The sequence below is a fragment of the Panthera onca genome, chromosome C1 (genome assembly GCF_046562875.1).
Source record: "Panthera onca isolate mPanOnc1 chromosome C1, mPanOnc1 haplotype 2, whole genome shotgun sequence".
NCBI lineage: Eukaryota > Metazoa > Chordata > Mammalia > Carnivora > Felidae > Panthera > Panthera onca.
Genome location: NC_138346.1, coordinates 208,348,820 through 208,368,650, shown reverse-complemented (window position 1 = coordinate 208,368,650; position 19,831 = coordinate 208,348,820). Strand labels below are relative to the sequence as shown.

At 59.0% G+C, this 19,831-nt stretch overlaps 1 protein-coding gene across 4 annotated transcripts in view; it reads left to right on the top strand.

The window, feature by feature from the left end:
* The window catches only part of IGSF21 (immunoglobin superfamily member 21), a 233,647-nt gene that overhangs the window by 144,441 nt on the left and 69,375 nt on the right, over positions 1-19,831 (top strand). For all 4 annotated transcript variants that reach the window (XM_078452315.2, XM_078452312.2, XM_078452313.2 and 1 more), the window contains one exon: positions 12,275-12,396. In XM_078452315.2, the coding sequence (XP_078308441.2) occupies positions 12,323-12,396 (74 nt within the window). In that variant the 5' untranslated portion in view covers positions 12,275-12,322. The remainder of the gene's footprint in view (positions 1-12,274; positions 12,397-19,831) is intronic.

Here is a 19,831-nt window from a genome sequence, read left to right as displayed (position 1 = left end):
CTTCCAGGGTCTTTGTTGCACCGGGTCCCGTTCATCCTGACGTTCTGTGCCTACTTAGACTTTTCAGAGCCCCAGACCCCTGCCCAGGCTGGGGTCACTGACACTTAGTAGGTTCACGGGGCGGGGAGCGGGGGGCTAACACATAGTAGGTTCTCAGGCAACGCTTGTTGAATCAAATTGACCCTTTGGCCAACAAAGCAGTAGCAGGTGAAATAAACGCATAGGTCCATTAGGTCCAAGAGACCACAAATGGGGGTGTCTTCTTCCAGCGGAATACTACTTGTGATAAAAAGGAACGGACTGTGGGGCGCCTGGGTGGCTCAGTCGGTTAAGCATCTTATTCCGGCTCAGGTCACGATCTCGCGGTTTGTGAGTTCGAGCCTGGAGCCCGCTTCGGATTCTGTGTCTCCCTCCTTCTGCCCCTTCCCAGTCTCTCTCTCTCTCTCTCTCTCTCTCTCTCTCTCTCAAAAATAAACATTAAAAATTTTTAAAACAAGGAAAAAGGAACGGACTATGAGTGCATGCAGTAACATGACTCGATCTCAGAAATATGCCGGGAACCAAGAGCTTTCGCCAAAAACCGCGTGCCGTAATCCCATTCTATGAAATACTAGAACAGGGATAAATGGGGTGAGAAATCTCGGAATCACGGTCGCGCTCTAGGGGAGAGGACTGACGGGGCAGGGGAAGAAGGAACTTTCTGGAATGATGGTGGCGTTCGACATCGTGAGAGGGGTTTGCGTTACCTAGATGTATGCCGCTTATCGTTGAGGTTTGTGCGTTTCGTTGCACGCAAGTTCGAAACCTCCAAAGAGAGAACCGTGGGTAAACACTGAACTCTTAACGATGTGTGTACCGGAGCACTTAGGGGTAGAGAGCACTGATGTCGGCGACGTTCGGATGCCCGGCAGGAACACAGGCAGGTGGATGGGGAGGGAGGAGGAGAAGGAGCAGCGTGTGATGCACTGGTGTGGCCAGACGGCCCTTGTGGAAGCTAGGTAGCGGGTGTGTGGCTGTTGGTTTTGAAATTCTTTATGCTCCTCTGTATGTTTGAAAATGTTCACGATCCAACACTAGACGGAATAAGACATGAAGCCTTAGGACCAAGCCAGGGAGTGGGACACCAGCGATCTGTATAAGGTCACTCAGCCTTTCGCAAACATTAAGACTGGTTTTGAGGGAGCCCGGGCGGTTCTATCAGTTAAGCATCCGACTCTTGGTCTCGGCTCAGGTCGTGACCTCACGGTTTGCAGGGTCGAGGGATCGAGCCCCACGTCGGGCTCTACGCCGACAGTGCGGAGCCTGCTTGGGATGCTCTCTCTCTCCCTCTCTCTCTCTGCCCCTCCCTAACTTGCGTGCACACACGCTCGCACTCTCTATCTCTCCAAATAAATAAACTTAAAAAAAAAAAAAAAAAAAAGACTGGTCTTCGGGAAAGCGAAAATCGGTTGTGAAGACACAATAAAACGAGGGTTGTAGATGCCGGGCTGCGTCTGGACTGAGGGCGCGCCAGCGAATCCATTCACCTCTCTGAGACCTGTACCCCCATCTGTAAAATGCAGGCAGCACTGCCCAGAGGGGTGTCGTAGGGATTAAATGAGAAGCCAGAAGCTTGAACAAACAGGACTTCACAGGGAGCAGGTGGGAAGCAAGACCGACCCTGCCTCCTCATTGCAGTGGCAGCTGAAATGTGGCCTCCTGAAACGGGCCGCCCCAGCCACCTAATCTGCCGTGGCCCCCACTCCGTCCATCCGTCACTCTCCCTGCATTGTCTGCACGACACATATCCCAATCTGATAACATGTCTTCGATCTCCCTTCATTTGATTTGTTATCCGTCTCCTTCTACTGGAGTGTGGATTCCAGCAGAAGAGGGACTTGGTGTCGTTCGCGGCCTTATCCCCTGCACCTAAAACAGCCTCCGGCACATGGCGGGGACACGGCGAGTCTTTACTGAAGGAAGGAATAAATGAACACCACTGGATCGGCTCTGGTGTGACCGCTCAAGTGCAGAATTCTGCCACCCAGCATTTGCCCACTGCCAGCCCCACCTGCAAGGAATACCGGGAAGCGAGCTTAGAGATGGGCCATTCTCCACCCCATTTAACAGATGGGGAACCTGAGGCTCGGAGACACAATGCAAATTTCCCAGCATCCACTGCCCGTGAGTGGCTGAGCAGGGACGGGGTCCAGGCCTCCTGGCTCCCCGCTCAGTGCTCTTTCTCTCTAGCAGGCTGCTGGGGCTGACGGGGCTGCTGCAGACGGACGGAAGGACGGGCTCCACCGGGGCTGGGCTGCCCGCAAGGCCACGTGCGAATGGCAGTGGGCAGGATTCGCCAGCCTGGTAATATTCACTGGCACACTCCGCCCTTGTTTAGCAGGTGGGCGGGCTGGCACAGGCAGCGGATGGGCCACGTCCACGGTCCGCGGGCAGCTGATGGTGCTGACACAGGCCGGATTGGCACGGCGCGGCCCCTCCCTGAGGGCTGGCGGCCCTCCTGACTGCCGTGGTCAGCCAGACGACCACGAGCTGGCATCTGTCCCCACAATCAGCCCACAGGTGTGCTCGCTGACGGGCAGCCCCGGGGGTGGTGGGAGCACCGAGTGCCGAGCGTGGCCCCTGAGGGACATCACAGGGGTGTCACAGGCGGTGGGGGGGGGGCCACAGCCTCCCACAGTGCCGAGCGTGGCCCCTGAGGGACATCACAGGGGTGTCACAGGCCGGGGGGGGGGGGGGCCACAGCCTCCCACACAGATACACAGACACCGGAGTCAGACAGGACACGCCGGCCCCACTGGCTTGTGGGACCCGAAAGCCTAGTTGTAACCCTGAAAAGGGGCCTGGGGGGAAATGGTCGCTTCTCTTCGCGCTCAAGGCCTCTTCCCAAGTCCAGACCCGCTGGCCCCTGGATCTGTCGTCCACCCTGCAGCCAGAGGGGCTTTCTGACCCTGATGGGAACTTCCCCTCCCCTGCCTGAAGCCTTCAGTGGCTCCCTGTCTCCCTCCCACGAAATCATAGCAAAAACAAGATCTACTATGTACAATATACCGTGCTAAGCATTTTGCCGCTGATAAGCTAACGCACAATTATACCGTTTACTGTCCGTCAGCCACTCTTCGGGCACTTTCCCCGGAGACGTCAGTTCGTCCTCCAGCCACCAACAGGGTGGCGCTACTGTTTATCCTCATTTTATAAAGAGAAAACTGAGGCAGGGAGACGTGAAATGACTTGGATGAGATTCAGACCGAGGGGCTCGACTGCCGAACCCAGATTCCGTCGGTGTGAAGCACGACCCTCCACAATCCTGCTTCCGCCCCCACCCCCACCAGGGTGCTCCCTGCACCCCCACCGCACCCCACGGATCCCAGGTCGCATCCTCGGTCACTCTTGTCTGCTCTGGTGCCTTTGCCTGGCCGTCTCCAGGGCTAGACTGTTCCGCCTCTCGTCTGGCCCGCAGACTCTCCCCATCCTCCAAGGCACCGCTCAGCGCGCCCTCTTGTGCGGGGCCCGCCCTGAGCCCTCCCCTCACCCCTGCGCTCCAGGCTGCTGTGGCCGAGGCCGGGTGAGCACAGGTTGCCTGTGTTTCTCTCTGCGATGCCCCTGCCCCGCCCTTTCTGTGAGCTCTTGAGGACCAGGACCCTGTCTGATGCCACGATCTGGCCACAGGCCCGACCCCCACGAAGCGCTGAATGAACCAACGAGGAAATAGACCAATGAGAAGCTGAGGTCACTTGAGCTGGAGGAATGAACGCAAATGGCAGGAAGTGAGGAGTGACCTTCGGGGAGAGAGAGATGGGACAATCCCTCCTCCCTCCTCCGTCCCAGCACCATCTCTAATGCTGGGGCTCATCGTCAGGAGGCAGGGAGCAGGATACGACACCCCGATTGACAAGAATGTCCCTGGTGCCACAGCTATACGACACTCAGTGGGGATGCGTGGTTTCTGGGGTCTGGATTGCAAGCATCAGAGGTGTGCAGGGCCAAGAGGGGGTTCTTCAAAGCCAAGGACCTGGTTCCCCCCACCCCGGCCCTGCCACCTCCTCCCTGTGTGACCCTGGGCATGTCCCTCTCCTGGTTGGACCTCAGGTTAGCCTTCTGTAGAGAAAGGGTCTAGAGGGGCAGTCAGGGGTCCCTCCTGCTGCCAGGGCCTCCCAGGACATCCAGAGTCTGGTAGTTGACAGCCACCTGGGAAAGCTGCAGAGAGGCCCTATTTGGGGGCGGGGGGGTTCCAGGGGCTTAGGGCAGAGTCTCCCTCTTGTGGTCCCCAACCCCTGCATCTAACCGACCCAATGGGGCTTGTTAAAAAAATGCAAAACCCAGGTCCTGCCCAGGACTCACTGAATTTGAACCTCTGGGGTGGGGCTTTCAAAGAAATTGACATTTTTAAAACCCTCCTCCCACCTGGCCAGGTAATTCTGCTGCGCGCAGAAGTTTGAGCATCTAGCATCTGTATGCGTCCTCCCGGTCTCCCCAGCTTCTTGGCCACTAGCCCCGCAGTGTGGGTTTGGGGGTACACAGGATTAGAAGAGGGAGGTCTGAGAGCAGCCCGCGCCTGGTGGAGTCTGAAGGGCTCAGGTGGTTGGGCCCTGACCTATGGTTTTGCATCTGACTGGCGGGGCTGGGAGATTGCCCAGGGCCCGGGCTGGCGTGATGGTGCCTCCCAGGCTGGCATTTCTCAGAAACATATGGGCCGGGGGCGCCTGGGTGGCTCAGTCGGCGAAGCGCCCAACTTCGTCTCAGGTGGTGATCTCACCGTCCATGAGTTTGAGCCCCGCGTCGGGCTCTGTGCTGACAGCTCGGAGCCTGGAGCCCGTTTCGGATTCTGGGTCTCCCTCTCTCTCTGCCCCTCCCTCCCTCTCTCTCTCTTAAAAATAAACATTAAAAAATTTTAAAAAAAAGAAAGAAAGGTACAGGCCGCACACGCACGCCCTAGCCGACATCCCCTATCCCCGTGGCCCAGGGCAGGGAACAGGTGTATAAACTCTCACACTGTGGGTGCAGGCATCATTCGTGCACACGCTCCACGAACCCACAGACCGACACACACAACCCTGAACGCACACACACACACTCTTACACACCCACAGACCCTCGCATTTGCACACACAGGACACACACGCACATGCCCGCACAGGCGCCCGTCCTTACATGCAGCCCCAGAGCGCACAGATTTGCACACTCAGCCCTGCTGATGCGCACCCGCACCCCCACCCCCAAACCACAGGTTTCCTCATTTGCACCAGGGCTCACCCTCGTGAACTGGCCCTAGGCTCACGCCAGTGGCACACACACGTCCTCACGCTTGCACGAGCACCTGCCCACGAGTGCGGGGCCCACGAAGCCAGCAGCCGCGCTCCTGCCTGCCATTCTCACCAGCCCCCCGGGCCCTCGGCCCGCCCCACTCCCCATCCCTGAGCTGCTGTCTGCCATCCCACAGTAAGCAGATGAGACAGAGCAATTTATGACACCAGCTGTCTCTGTCAAAACCGGATCTGCCACCCACACACGGGGGAAGCCAATTACCCCGAGCCCGTCCCTGCCGGAAGCCTGGACTCACAAGGGAGACAGAGCAGGGGTGGAATCAGGCCATCCGGGGAGGTAGGTGGCGCCTGGCTCGAGGATGTCCCCCCCCCCCCACGTCTGTCCTTGGGAATCCAGCATTTTCCTCCCCCAGGCCCTCCCTGGGGTGGCTCTGGCCCGGCTCTCAGGCCCAGGAGCTTCAAGAGCAGACCCACGGTGGAAAGCAGGTGGGCAGGGGTCATCTAGGGGAAGATGACCGACCCCAGTCACCATGGCAACCAAGAAGCCGGGAGCCCTGTGCCCCTGCCCTCCGAAGCAGGCCATGGGGAGGCTGCCTCACCGGCCCTTCTGCCTCTTGCCTTCTTTTTCTCCCTCCTCCCTGAGCAGATGGCCTCTTGCCCTGCGCCCCTACCCAACTTACCCTCTGCCTAGATGCCCCCTGCCTTCCATGCCCCCTGCCCGACACTTCATCCGACCCCGCTGCCTGGATCACTTCCTATCTGGACCTTGGAACCAGACCCGGGTTTGAATCTGCACTCGTCCGCTTACCGGCTGGGGAGCCTGGGCGAGTGGCAGCCCTTCCCTGGACCCCATTTCCGCGCCCGCAAACAGGGTGTTCATTTCTAGAAACATATGGACCGAGAGTCCGCTCTGCACCAGACTCTGCTCTGGGAGCTGGGGAACAGCACCGAACGAGATGATGAAACCCCAGCCTCCTGAGCTCGCCTTCTGCTGGTGGAGGGGTTAGAAAACACCCGCCGCAGAAATGTAAGTGAGGCGGTTGCGTTTCTTCACCGTTGCGCGGGCTGTGTTCCCAGCTGTGCTCCTGAATCAGGTGCGGCTCACAGAAGAGCTCAGTCGGTAAAGGAAAGCGCGACGGCTTGAGCTCTGCTCTGGGGCTGGCTCGATCTAAAGTAAGCCCGTTAGGAACGCTAGTGGGTCTGCTGTCCTCTTTGCACGTGGGGCTGCGTGAGGCGGGAAGGGGCTTCTCGGTCGTGGCTTCACGGCAGAAGTTTCTAGAATGCTCATCGCCTGTCACAGTACGAGGAACGGAGCAGTAAATTCACATCTATTCTTCCCTTTCTTTGAGTACTTCTGACAACTCTGGGGCATGGGTTCAGCTACTGTCTTTCTTTCGTTTTACAGATGAGGAAACTGAGGCTCAGAGCCAGGCAGGGACAGCGACCACGGCAGACCCGAGACCCGAGGAGGCTCATGGTGGGCACGGCACTCCGCCCACCTGCGCTGTCCGACTAAATGCCCCTTTCCCCCCAACAAGAGCCTTTCGGGGCTGGCATGGCTCTTGCCCGTTGGACACCAAGGGCTCTGCCTGGAAGCTGCCTGGGCTGGGATTCGAACCCGGGTCGCCCATCTCGAGAGCCCAGGCGCCGTCCGTCTTCCACGTCTAATCAGTTCATTAAAACCTTCCTTGCAACAACACCCGCCCCCCCTCGCTGCCCAGCCCCAGAGACCTTAGCTGCTCCATTTCCAGGAGAGCAAATTCCTTCCCGGCTGGAGAGGAGCCGGGATAATGTAGGCAGGCAATTTAAACAGCTCCGGCAAAATATACCAGCAGTTTTCGCTCTCTGCCACTATTACACTTTCCAGCCGCGGCGGGATTGGCCCATAAGTGGGATATCAAGTTTATTACAGCTATTTCCAACCTGTAATTGGTTTTGTGGAACACAAAGAGAAGGGGGGGGAGGTGAGTTTTTTCCCCCCTTTCTTTCTTTCTTTTTTTTTTCTCTCTCTCTTCCGGATGATGGCACCCGGGGACGTGGGTGAGGAGGTATACTTGGAGGCATTAGTTTCTCAAATGAAAAATCCCAGCCGGCCGGCCGTGCGACTGGCTGGACTGAGCCCGTCTGCCACGCTTTGGTGGCTTCGCTTGAAAATCAACCCAACCTAGCTGAAGCCAGATTTGCCGGATTTGGGGGACGGCCAGCGCCCTGGGACAGGGTCTGCTGCCTCGGGGCCTGTGGGCGGCTGCCGAGCCCTGGAGGGCAAGGCTAGAGCAGGAGTGGCTGTGGTCTCCAGGGCGGGCTGTTCTAGCACCAGAGCATTTGGGCGTTCAGAGTAGCAACGGTCCTCAGAAGTCACCCTGCACACGTCCTCGTTGAGCACTTAAGGAAACTGACGCCCAGAGAGGGGAGCAGTGCAGAGGCCAGCCTGTGGGAGGCAGAACCCGGGTCTCTGCCTCCTACGTCCCTTCCGAGCAGTACAGCCAGGCCGGGTACATGCCAGTTCGGACTCGGATTCTTTTGCAGAAGTGTGTGCGCAGCCTCCTCTCTGCAGTCCAGGTGGGCCCTTTGCACAAGGAGGATGCTTTCCTGTAGCACGTGGACGTCTGAGAAACCACAGCTCAGGTTCCTGCTGATCCCCCTGGGATCACTGCCTCGTGGTCGGTCCGAGGCCACTTCCCGGCTGGACCAGCCCGTTCCCACCAGGCAGCCGCGGTCAGATCGGGGTGTGGACACAGCGGGCCATCCTGGGGCAAGGAGTGTTCTCCTTGTTCTTCGTGGTACCCCAGTGCCTGGCACGTGGTAAGGACTCAATTCCATTCATTCATTCATCCAACAAATATTTATTGAGCGAGTACCATGTTCCGGGCTCTGGGGACAGAGCAACGAACGGGACAGATAAAGGCCTGGCCCTCGTAGGGTTTATGTTCTAGGAGTAGCTCACACGCAAAGACTTATTTACTGATTCGGTGAAAATCTGTCGCAGGAGTGAATGAACACTCAAGCATTTCATCCTCCAGGGAGGGGACACGCACACATTGCTTGGGCCTTGGCCTTCCAGGACAGCACCTCGTCTGCTCCCACCAGCCTTGCCTTCCTCTGTCTGCCTGCCATGATCTCACGGTCCCAAGCCGCGATGGCACCAGAGGAGCGTGTCAGAGCCCCAGGGACCAGCCTGCCTCCAGGTGCTTGCTCGGAGTGTCCTTCATTTTCTCTCTGGGCTGATCTCATGAGTGCAGACAAGTCTCTGGGCCCCGGCTCTACGCGCCCACCTGCCCACCGGGTCTCCAGTCCGTGCTTGCCAGGCGGGCCCCCTTCTGTCACATACTGACATTCTACATCCTCGGACTTTCCAGTAAGAACTGTTCTGCCTTCCAGCCCCAGCTCTGGATGGTGGGAAGGGACCCAGAAGCAGGGATGACCCGGAAAAGTGTTAGCATGCATAAAAATAACCATCTGTACGGACGCTTACCACACACCAGGTGCTGTTACAAATGTCATCTCATTTAATCCTCCTGAGAGGGACAGAGGTAGGTTGCATTATCCCATTTTACAGATGAGGAAGCTGAGGCTTGAAGAGGCGAGGCGCAGAAAGTTAGTAACAGAAATCAAGAATTTGACTGGGGGTGGAGAAAATCAGCCTTGCTTCTTGCCCGAAAGCCTCCCACAGGCCGGGAGCACCAGGCTGGGACTAAGCACCCTTTGAAGAGGCCCACCTCCACCTGGAAGCCTTCCGTGATCACCCCTCCTCCCAGAAGAATCCTTGGCCCCTCCATGGATGTCAGGTCACAGTTGGCAAATATCTTTGCTACAGCCTCGCCTTCCCTGGCTCTGCTGTCTCAGGTCCTTGTGGGCTGTGTATCCCCACCAGACGGACTGCGGCCACATCTGAAATGTGGTTCGTCCTCTCCCCCGGGGCCTGGAACAGTGCCTGAAAGTCTTAGGCCTGGAACATGTTTCCAGAATTAAAGAGAAGGTGTCACTCATCACACCAGCTGCCCACCCATGGCCTGTGATAACCCCTCTCCCCCTACCCAGCCTCACCTCAGGGACTGCTGTCACCAAGAACCACAGAATATCCTCCTCGCAAATAGCCACTGGCCCATGGCCTGGGGCCTGACGGTGCGTTCCAAGGCAGTCCCTTTCCAGAGCCTTCCCTGAGCCCCAGGGAAGGGACATCACAAGCCTCGGGCTCTGGCTGTCCCAGGCTGCTTTAATGGGAAGCAGTTATTTCCTCCTAGGCTGACAGGAAGGCCCCAGACTTGGCCCCAGGAAAGAAAAAAAAAAAAAAAGATGTAAATAAAACCAAAGGAAAACTAGGTGTGTCCTTGAAACTCCCCTGTCCCTTGGCCTGAAACAGTGATTTACGACTCAGATAATTCTTCCGCGCTTTATCTGGGGTGTGTGGGAATGCGTGGACGTGTGGGGTGCAGGTGTATTTTCCTAGTAATAAAACCCTCAGTCCCGGCGAATAAATTTGTGGAGACAGTTTTACCGACAGGTTTTTTTTCTCCTTTGTATAATAAAAAAAATGGAGTGAATTTCGAGATTGGGACGATAAGGGCTGCCGCATTTTAGGAGGAGATAAAAAGCAGTACCTGAGAGAAGAGGCAAGGCTGCAAGTCAAATGGGCAGGACGCTTTCCACTTTTATGACTTCGGGAGAAAATTCCTCAAACCTCCGCTGGGCTCCAGGCATCCTCCTGCTGACAGCGGAGGGTCGTGGGGGCTGGGGGCAGGGAGGGGGGGGACTGGTTTGTCCTCAGCCCCTGGGGGCCCGCCCTGTGGGAGCCAGAGCCCTGCCAGGGGCCCCGCGTGGGACCGTGGCTAAATCTCCTTTCCTCTCCAAGCCACAGTTTCTTCATCTGCAAAACGGGCCACCTGTTGTCTCTGCCGTTCCCTCCGCAGGACCCTGTGTGCCAGCAGGAAGCAAGGGCTTAAGGCACATTTCTCATGGGGGGGCCAGATCACCTTTGGGGCCGTCCTGCACATTGTGGGCTGGTTACAGCATCCGCGCTCTCTGCCGCTAGATGCCAGTACGAAACCCGCGCCCCCGCTGGGTTGTGACCACCAAAGATGGTTCCACCTGTGGCCAACTGTCCCCTGGGGGTTGGGCAATATCATACCCTCCCCCCACCCCACCACCGAGGGTCCTGGTTTGAAGGTTCTTGGCTCCTCTTCCTCCCTGGTCCTTCAGTCTCGGTCATCCCTCTCTGGGAAGCCAGGCCCAGTGCTGCGGAAGAGGCCAGCGGGGAGCACACAGCCTCAGAGGGGAGCACACAGCCCCCAGAGGGGAGCACACAGCCCCCAGAGGGGAAGATAAGTGAAAAGTATGAGCTGAAGGAAGATAAGCCCAGAGGAGAGTCAGAGAGACCTGAGCTTGGCAAGGGGTAAGCAGAAACCCTGCAGAGGGGAGTCCCAACGCTGATCCTGCACCCCGGGTTCCGGAAGCTTATCATCACTCTGACCCTGCCTGTGGGGCTCCCTGGGGGTCCCGGGACTGTCAGGGGCCTCCTGACTCCTCATGAGCTTGCAGACCGTGGCAGGGGTGGGGGTGACACGCACTGATGTGACCCGTGCCTGGCACACAGCTGGCGCCCCATAAATGCTAGCCAGCTTGCCTTGAACCTGTGTCCCCTAAGCCAGTAACGACACCAGCTGGGCCAGACAGATGTGGTCCAAGCCAGATGTGCCCAGAGGGGCCCAGCTGCACCCAGGCCGGGGCTCCCAGGAAGGCTACAGATCCAAGCAGCTTCCAGGGTGCCCCCCAGCCCAGCCCCTTGGAGAAAGCCCTCCCAGCCGGCCCCCCCTGCCTCCAGCATGCAGAGCCGCGGGGAGTTAATTCCACTTCTCCAGGCCCAGGCATGAGGCCTCCCTGGTCGCAGGCTGTTAGCGCGGAGCCCAGCTGAGCAGCGAGAGGCTGCAAGCTCCCGGTCTATAATAGAGTTGCTGACGAAGGCGGAAAACTGTAGGGAAAACTGCAGCCGAGTAAACAGATAAATAATTGAAACAGTGACAACACATACCTTGCTGCTTTGTGGAGTAACACTTTCATTAGCTGGAGGCAGCGCAGGCGGGAGGATGTGCCGGGCGGCGAGCTGGAGCGCGGGACACTTGGGTCCGGCTTTCAATCAGCCGCGAACAGCTGGGCACCGGAACAGCCTTTGTTTTCCACTATAGACTTTCTTGTCACCTCCGGAGGTCCCCTGACTTCTCTGGGCCTCCGTGTGCTTGGGGAGGTGGGGGCCTCGTGACCTCCCTCCCGTCCCGAGGGCAGCTGGAGGAGAGGGAGCCCCCAAGCTGTCCTCTTCCCTCCGCCCCGTGACAGCAGAGTGGGTTCTCCCCAGCCTTCTTAAGAGCCCCCTGCCCCCAGACAGGCCCCTCCAACCATCGTCACCCTACGGCCTGAAGGAACCTGTAAATGGAATCCAAGGTGACCCCCTCCACGTTGCCTGCAGGGACAGTTGAGTTCCCTTGCCTACCGGGCACGCTGAACACAATCCTCTTTCCCTGAGCATACCTGCTCTTTCCTACCACGGGGCCTTTGCTCCTGCTGTCTCCTCTGCTTACAGAGCTCTCCCACCTTTTGCCAGGCTGCCTGTCTCCTGTTCTCCCTTCAGAAGGCAACTTAGACATCCCTTCCTCTAGGAAGCCCTCTGTGACTACCCCGTCCCCAGACGGGGGCTGCCTGGGCTCCCCTGCCATTCTGTGCCTGCCCCTTACAGAATTTACCAGAAATGATTGCCAGAGAGGAGAGCCAGCTGTGCTCCTTCCCGGCGTGGGACCTTGGGAAGTCACTTTGCTCCAGAGCCTCGGCTTACACATCAGCGGAGTGGGGATGACCTGGGAGCGTTCTGGTGATGGCAGTGTCTCCTGGCGGCCTCGCCCAGGGCCCCTGGGGGCCGGGCGTCCTGGCTCTGCATCTCCAGTGTCCCTGCGTCCGCGCTCTGTCTGGGGGAAAGGGGCGAGGCCGGCCGAGCGCTCCCCTGTAGCTGCCTCTGTGCTGCCTTGCAGGTGACGGACGGCGGCACCATCAAGCAAAAGATCTTCACCTTCGACGCCATGTTCTCCACCAACTACTCGTACATGGAGAACTACCGCAAGAGGGAGGACCTGGTGTACCAGTCCACCGTGAGGTGAGGGGCCGGGGGCCAGGGGCTGGGGATCGAGGCTGGGGGCCGGGGACTGGGGGCTGGGGGCTGGGGGCCGGGGGCCGGGGACCACGGGCTAGGGATCGAGGCCGGGGGCCGCGGGCTGGGGATCAAGGCCGGGGGCCGGAGGCTGGGGGTCGAGGCTGGGGGCCAGGGGCTGGGGGCTGGGGGCCAGGGGCCGGGGTCTGGGGACTGGGGGCCGGGGCTAAGGATTGAGGCCGGGGGCCGGGGGCTGGGGGTTAAAGGTTGAGGCTGGGGGCCGGGGGCCAGGGGCCGGGGGCCGGAGGCTGGGGGCCAGGGGCTGGGGGCTGGGGGCCAGGGGCCATGGGTTAGGGATCGAGGCCGGGGGCCGGGGGGTGGGGGCTAGGGATCGAGGCCAGGGGCCGGGGGCTGGGGGTCGAGGCCGGGGGCTGGGGGCCGGGAGCCGGGGGCTGGGGATCAAGGCCGGGGGCCGGAGGCTGGGGGTCGAGGCCGGGGGCCGGAGGCTGGGGGTCGAGGCTGGGGGCTGGGGGCCGGGGGCCAGGGTCTGGGGACTGGGGGCCGGGGGCTAGGGGTCGAGGCTGGGGGCTGGGGGCCGGGGCTAAGGATTGAGGCCGGGGGCCGGGGGCTGGGGGTTAAAGGTTGAGGCTGGGGGCCGGGGGCCAGGGGCCGGGGGCTGGGAGCTGGGGGCCAGGAGCCAGGGGCTAGGGGTCGAGGCCGGGGCCTGGGGGCCACTTCCCCAGCCCTTTCCTATCTGCCCTGCGATGCTCTTGCCGATTCTCTGGATCACCTTCCATGGGCTTGGAAGGCAGGGCTGGGGGCTGTGCTGCAGAAGGGAACCCGGTGCCTAGAGGGACGTGCCCTGGAAGGAAGTGCCCCAGAGGCCCCATCTATCACATGTCTGTCGAATGAGCCTCAGAATCCAGAACTTCCCAGCTTGGAATTGGCAGTAATTCATTCCTTCCGAGGACGTTTTAATTGAGCACCTACTAGGAGCCTGGCATGGTAGAAGGTGTCTTGGGGAATCCAGCAGGGAATTAAACGTGCCCTGGAAGGAAAGGGGTCACGTCCCCACTCTGCCACGTGCCCCTCGACGTCAGCCTCCCCAGCCAGCTCCTCCCAGCAGTCCCTCAAAGTGGGTTTTCCAAACCCTGTTTCCAGGTGGGGACACTGAAGTCCAGAGAGGGTGAGCCACAATCCCCAAAGTCCCGCAGCCGGGAAGGACAGAGCTGGGATGTGAGCCAGTTCTGCCTGGTCCTGAAGCCCGTGCCATACGCTCTCCCAGTCCCCACAGGCCTCTGCCCGGCAAGCAAAACCGACCCCAAACAACTGGACCCCAGGTCGGAAGCGGCAGCAGGTTGGGGAGGAAGAGCCCCCGGGGACAGAGACACTTAATATTTCTACCCCTACCCTCTTTCCGGAAGGAAGCAGATCCCATCCCATGCGCTGCCGTGTTCTAGGTGTGTGGGTGCCACGCCCCCACACGCTTCTCGTGCACTTTCCAAAGGCCCCGGTCCTGTTTTACATCTCGAACCCTTAACGCTTACTTCCCAGTGTGCCTCTCCCTCTGGCGACCTGGTAAACTCCCCACCAGGCTTCAGGACCCACTCAAGCAGACGCCTTCCTTCAGGACACCTTGTTCGGACGACCCCCCCCCCCCCCCCCCGCCGTAGCAGAGTGAATCTCCCCCAAAGCCGACGGCTCCGCGAGAGGGGTGGGAGTCCCGCTGCATTGATGAAAAGCTAAAGACTGGCACTGAACGGGCATAGTCTTGCACACACACACACACACACACACACACACACACACACGTGTATGTGTGTTTTTCCACACAACACAGGCAAATGCATTGCCCAGTGCCCAGGCAGAAGGCAGCAGTGTGCAGGGCTGGCACGTAGTAGGTGCACAGTGAAATCTGCACCTTGGCTAGGTAACCCTGCGTATGCTCCTCGTCCCTTTGAGCCTCAGTCTCTCCGCGGGTAAGATAAGAAAACGGGACGGGAAGGTTGCCCAGGGCTCACCCAGCCCGGCACGGGGATTCTGGCAGGTGATCATCTGCTGCGCACTTTGTAAGCCGGAAGGTGGGACCTTTCTGGGTCCCCCTCCTCTCCGGGCTCTGTGCCAGGAGCTGAGAACCAGCCAGCCCTTGCGGGGGGAGGTCTGGTGAGCACGTGGGCGCGAAGGGACACAGAGGCGGGAGGCAAATGGCCGCACAGATGCCTTTATTGACGTTTATGATTTCCCCGGACCTGCTTCCAAAAAGGATTTGGGGCACCTTAAGGTATTAAGGCACACCTAAGACAAGCCAGTTACAGTCCGGATGAAAAACTCATTTTGGACAAGAAAACAACTATTCTGGGAACCACAGATGATGCTGGGGCAAGTGCACATTCAGATCACCCCCCACGCTTCCCAGACCCCCACCCCCTCTGCGCCCTCCCCACGTGCTTACCATCACCCCTCCCCCACAGCCTGTCCCATCATTTCCAACCCCCCCTCCATCTGATTCCTACGCCCAGAAGGAAGCCCAGGACCACCAGAGCAGCCCTGACCCCCCCCACCCTCTCCCAGAACACAGCTCAGCCACTCCCGACTGAGTGACCTTGGACGAGGGCCTTCACCCCTCTCTGTGTCAGTCTCCTCACCTGTCAACAGACTTCGTAGGATCTGCTTCGTACAATCCTCGTGGGATTTAAGGGAGAGTTCTGTCCCACGGCCTGAGTTTCCAATCCTTGCCCTTCCGCCCACCTTCCATTAGTGTCACCCGGGCTTGGGGACTCTGCCTGAGTTTCCCCAGTCTCTAGAAGGCAATGACAACAGTAAGAAGCTCGCTCCAGCCTTGGGAGGGTCCCCGCGTTAATTCACATAAAGCGCTGCCTCAGTCGCTGAACCATGGCTGTGTGTTGCTGTTCTTGCGCAGAAAAAACCCTCCTTCTTCCACCATCAAAAAAAAACAAAAAAAAAAAACCACCTTTCCTCACATCTCATAAAGGCGTCTTATACGCCCTGAATCTCTGCTAATCCCCGCGAACAACCCTGTACATGCAGGCAGATTTGCTGTTTTCTCTAGCCCTGGTTTACAGACGGGGTCAAAGTTCCGCGAGGCCCAGGGTTCCCTGCTGGAACGACACAGACCCCATCGGATCCCAAGCCACCTCATCCTGTGCCCACACCTTGCTGCCCTGCCCATTTCACGCCTGATGGAAACGGAAGCCCAGAGAGGGAGGTGGCTTTTGCCCGAGGTCACACAGCAGTGCTGACTCGTGGCCAGTGTTCTTTCCTTCCCCAGCCTCGGTTCCGGCGGTGGCCTCCCAGGTGGAGCGCACCAAGGAGCCTGGGGGAAGCGAAAGCAGAAGGGAAGGAAAGAGTCTAATCGGATCACGGAGAGCAGCCGTGCTGAAGGAGGCTGCGTCTCCAGGCTGCAGGGCCCCATTAGGGCTGGCGGAGGGGCGCGGGGACTCCGCATTTACATATAAATGAAGATATTTACAAATTAATGCATTTCAACTAGAGAGAGTCCCAGCTCCACAGCTGTCTGAGTTGCTTGCTCTTCAGCTTTTGGGAAAAGTAGGGGGAGAAGGAAGCCTGGATGACCAAGAATTGGCAGAGAGCAATCCTCAGGCAGCGGAAGGAGCCCCAGGGACTCCCAGAGCGTCTCCGCCTGCTGGTGGGGTTCCCGGAGGGGCGGGCATCCGGTGGGGGTGACGGGGCTTCTGCCACCTGGGGTAGCACCCCGGTTCATGACCTTGGACAAGTCACTGCCCCTCCCAGTGCCCCAGAGGCCCCATCTATCACATGTCTGTCGGATGAGCCTCAGAATCCAGAACTTCCCAGCTTGGAATTGGCAGTAATTCATTCCTTCCGAGAACGTTTTAATTGAGCACCTACTAGGAGCCTGGCATGGTAGAAGGTGTCTTGGGGAATCCAGCGGGGAATTAAACTTTCGTGGGGGGGAAGATAGTAAACTAGGGGGAGGTGAGACGTAAGTGAATGGCTCAGCACACATTCCACAAAGGTGTGAATTTGAATGAGGGGCGAGCGGGGTGCAGACCCGGGAAGGACCCTCGTGCTGGGGTGCCATCCACATGGTTGGCCAAGGCCTGAGGGATGGGAAGGAGCCATCCCAGTAGGGACGAGGGCGATGTGGCAGGTGTCCGCACCCACTCACACCCTTGACCCCTCGACAGCCTTCTCAGGCAGCCGTAGCCCCACTCAGCTTGCTCAAGGAGTGGGGGCGGGTGTGCCAGAGAACTAGCATCCCCAGAGCAGCCTCGGCCGACGGGAGATATTGGATGGATCTCCTGGCCCCCCTGCCCCTTGGCTGGGACCACTCAGACAGGTGCTTGCTGTCCCCTCGAGCTCCCCAGCAGGACTGAGGCTGAGAGGCTGCCCACAATACCCTCCGGGATGCACCTGTATCGGCTTCTTCCCTCCCGTCCTGGCTTCCTGGGACACCCTCCCACATAGGCCGCTGGCTCCGGAATCCCTGGTCACAGGGTCTGCTTCTCAGGGGCCGCCCTGAGTGGGTGACAGTCCCACCAGCTGGCCTCCTGCGCGTGGCCATCCTCCACACCTGCCCTCTCAGGCCCTGCCTCGGCCCCCGTTCACCCGTTCACCCGTCCCACCAGACCAAGAACAGCTGGACCAAATGGATGGATCCCCCCACCGAGGGGAAGACCGCGTGGGCAAAGCTCACTAATCCCTGCAGAACGCGCCCACCCATGCCCCAGCGTCCGCTGCTTCCCCTGTCCCGTTCTGTCTGCTCAGGATGTCGTGAGGAGCGCCAAGCAGCCTTCGCTGTCTAGGAAATCTAGACTCAAGGGGTTGAGTGTGCTCCTGCCCCTCCCGCACCTCGCCCACCTCCCTTTGCCAAGGCCCTGAGCATCCTTTCGGGTCCCGCTTAAACCCCACCTCCTCCAGGAAGCCAGTCTTGACCGCCCAGACTGGGTCGGATACCCTAGGGTGCTCCCCCCCGCCATACAGTCCCGGCCCTGACAACTAGGAGTTCAAAGTCTGCTTCTGCCACTAGACTCGAAGCCCCGTGGACAGGGCTTGGGTCTGTGGCCTTCCCCACTGTCTCCCCAGCCCAGCGCCCCCACCCCCACCCCACTGAAGACAGTTTGTAGACGCTCGTGGAGTGGGTGAGTTCTTCTGGCGTTCTTCCACCGCAGCTGTCCCTGCTGCGAGATGAACGTAGGAGGGAGCAGTTCAGGCCCCCGTGCCTTCTCTAACGTTTTCGCCCTTCATTCATCACCAAGGAATTGAGCAATTGCTGTATGTCAGGGACAGTGCTGGGGATAAAATGGTGAGCAAGACATAATCAGACCTGCTCTTGTGAGGTTTACGGTGTAGGGGGCGAGAAGAGACAGACCATAAAAATACGTTTAAAAGAATGAGGGAAAATATTGACAGCTGGCGATGAGTGTGTGAAGGAAAGTGATAGAGGAGGACGGGAACAGTCTACGGCCATAGCACCCTGAACGCGCCCGATCTCGTCTGATCTCGGAAGCTAAGCAGGGTCCGGCCTGGTTAGTACTTGGATGGGAGAAGGACGAGAATAACGGACTATGTGGAGGCGGGGCTACAAGGTGTCTCATAGGAGGTGACATCGAAACAGCGATCTGTAGGACAAAAAGAAGGCACTGGCAGGGTTGGGGTGGCAGGGGGAGCATTCCAGGTAGAGGGCACAGCAAGTGCAAAGGTCCTGAGGTGAGGAAGCGTGACGTGATCTCGGGGCTACTGGACGGCGGGGTGACCGGAGTTAGGGGGCAAGCTGGCATTCATTCTCAGTGTCCTGGAAGCCGCTGAAGCGACCAGAGGTCATGGTCTGATGTGATATGTATCTTGTAAAGCTCACCCCCATTGCCAAGTGGAAGGCAGGTTGGAGATGTCCGGGAAGGAAGACAAAGCCCTCCCCAGATGAGCCTCTGCTCAGGACTAAGTTCCCAAGTCTGAGTGAGCTGGGAGAGGGCATGGGACTGGCAGGGGCCAGGAGGCAAAGGGGTGCCAGAGAGCCAGCTCTCCTTCCAAGGGTTGCTTACCATTCCCGTGAACCCGTGCGCCATCCCCTGGAGCCGCAGCAGGAGGCGGAGAACAGCTGGGTGGGTGGGGAGGAGCCTGGGGGCTTCGTGGAGAGCGCGAGTACACAGTTATATCTCCCTGATTCATATTTATCAGAGGGGGGAGATGTGGGAGAAATCAAGTGAATGCTAGAAGACCCCGGAGGAGAAAGGACGCGGGAAGAAATGCCACTTCCTTTACGACTTCGAGACAGCGCGTATTGAACATTTGCTGCATCCAAGGCACAGAGCTGGGGCATGGCGCCCAGAGGCGGTCAGAATGCGGCCCCAGCCTCCTCGGAGCTTAAAGCCTGCCCCCTGCCCCCACCCCCACTTGCCCAGAAGCTCCCCCAAGGCTCCGCTCTGTCTTTTCCATCTCAGTAACCCCAGACCCCCACCCGGCCTTTAGAGAGGAACAATAAATATTTGTGGAGTGAAGGGAGAGAAAGGGGAGATAAAACATGGAGATAAATAGCTAACAATTCGCGTAATAAAGTGATGGCTGTCATAGGAAAGATTCCGATATAATGCGGTGATGAATCAGAGCTGGAGAGACCGGGGAAATCACAGAGAAGGTGGCGTTTGAAGTGGCCCTAGAAGCAGAAGTAGGTTTTAGACAAAGAGGAGCGGGGAACAGACACTCCAGGCGGAGAGCACTGCCTGGGCAAAAGCGTGGGGGTAGGGGAGGCGTTGGACCTAAGGACTGGACCACTCGAAGCAGGCAGGCAGAGACCGCAGAGGAGAAGAGGCCCCCGGGATCTGTTCGACGGAACACCGTGCTGGTTTTTAGACACATGCACGGTTTGATCCAAAGAGCAGAGGGGCTTGCTTCCCTTTGGGAAGGTAACTGGCCCTTCTGCAGACTCATCTCGAAGGGGCAGGGCAAGCTCCTCCTTCACTCTCCGTACAGAGAAAAGGGCCGTCGGACCCTGGTTGATCTGAGAGTCTGAGTTCTGTCCTTGTCCTTTTCTGCATGTTATCATGAGCCGTGCATCTTTTTTCACCAGGATTCACATAGCACACGAAACGGCGGTTCATTTGTTCGCTCATCTGACCACTCGGCAAATACACGCCGAGTACCTCACGTGCCGGGCTTGTGCTAGGTCTCGCCCCGTTCTTGACCCACTGGAAACCCTCTCCCCTCTCCTACCCAGTGAGCCTCTAGGAATGCAAAAGAGCCAGAGTGACGTGAGGATAACCTTGAGCCCTTTTCTTCAGTTTTTTTCAGAACAGATCATGCCTCTTATCTGCATCTGGATTGAACAGCCCAAGCGGGAGCCGGGTCCCCATCTGAAACCCAGGGGTTCTCCTCCCGGCCACTGGGGGCGTTTCCAGCCGCAAGCCCCGCGCTCGGAGCCTGGGCTGCAAGGTTCCCTCCCCCC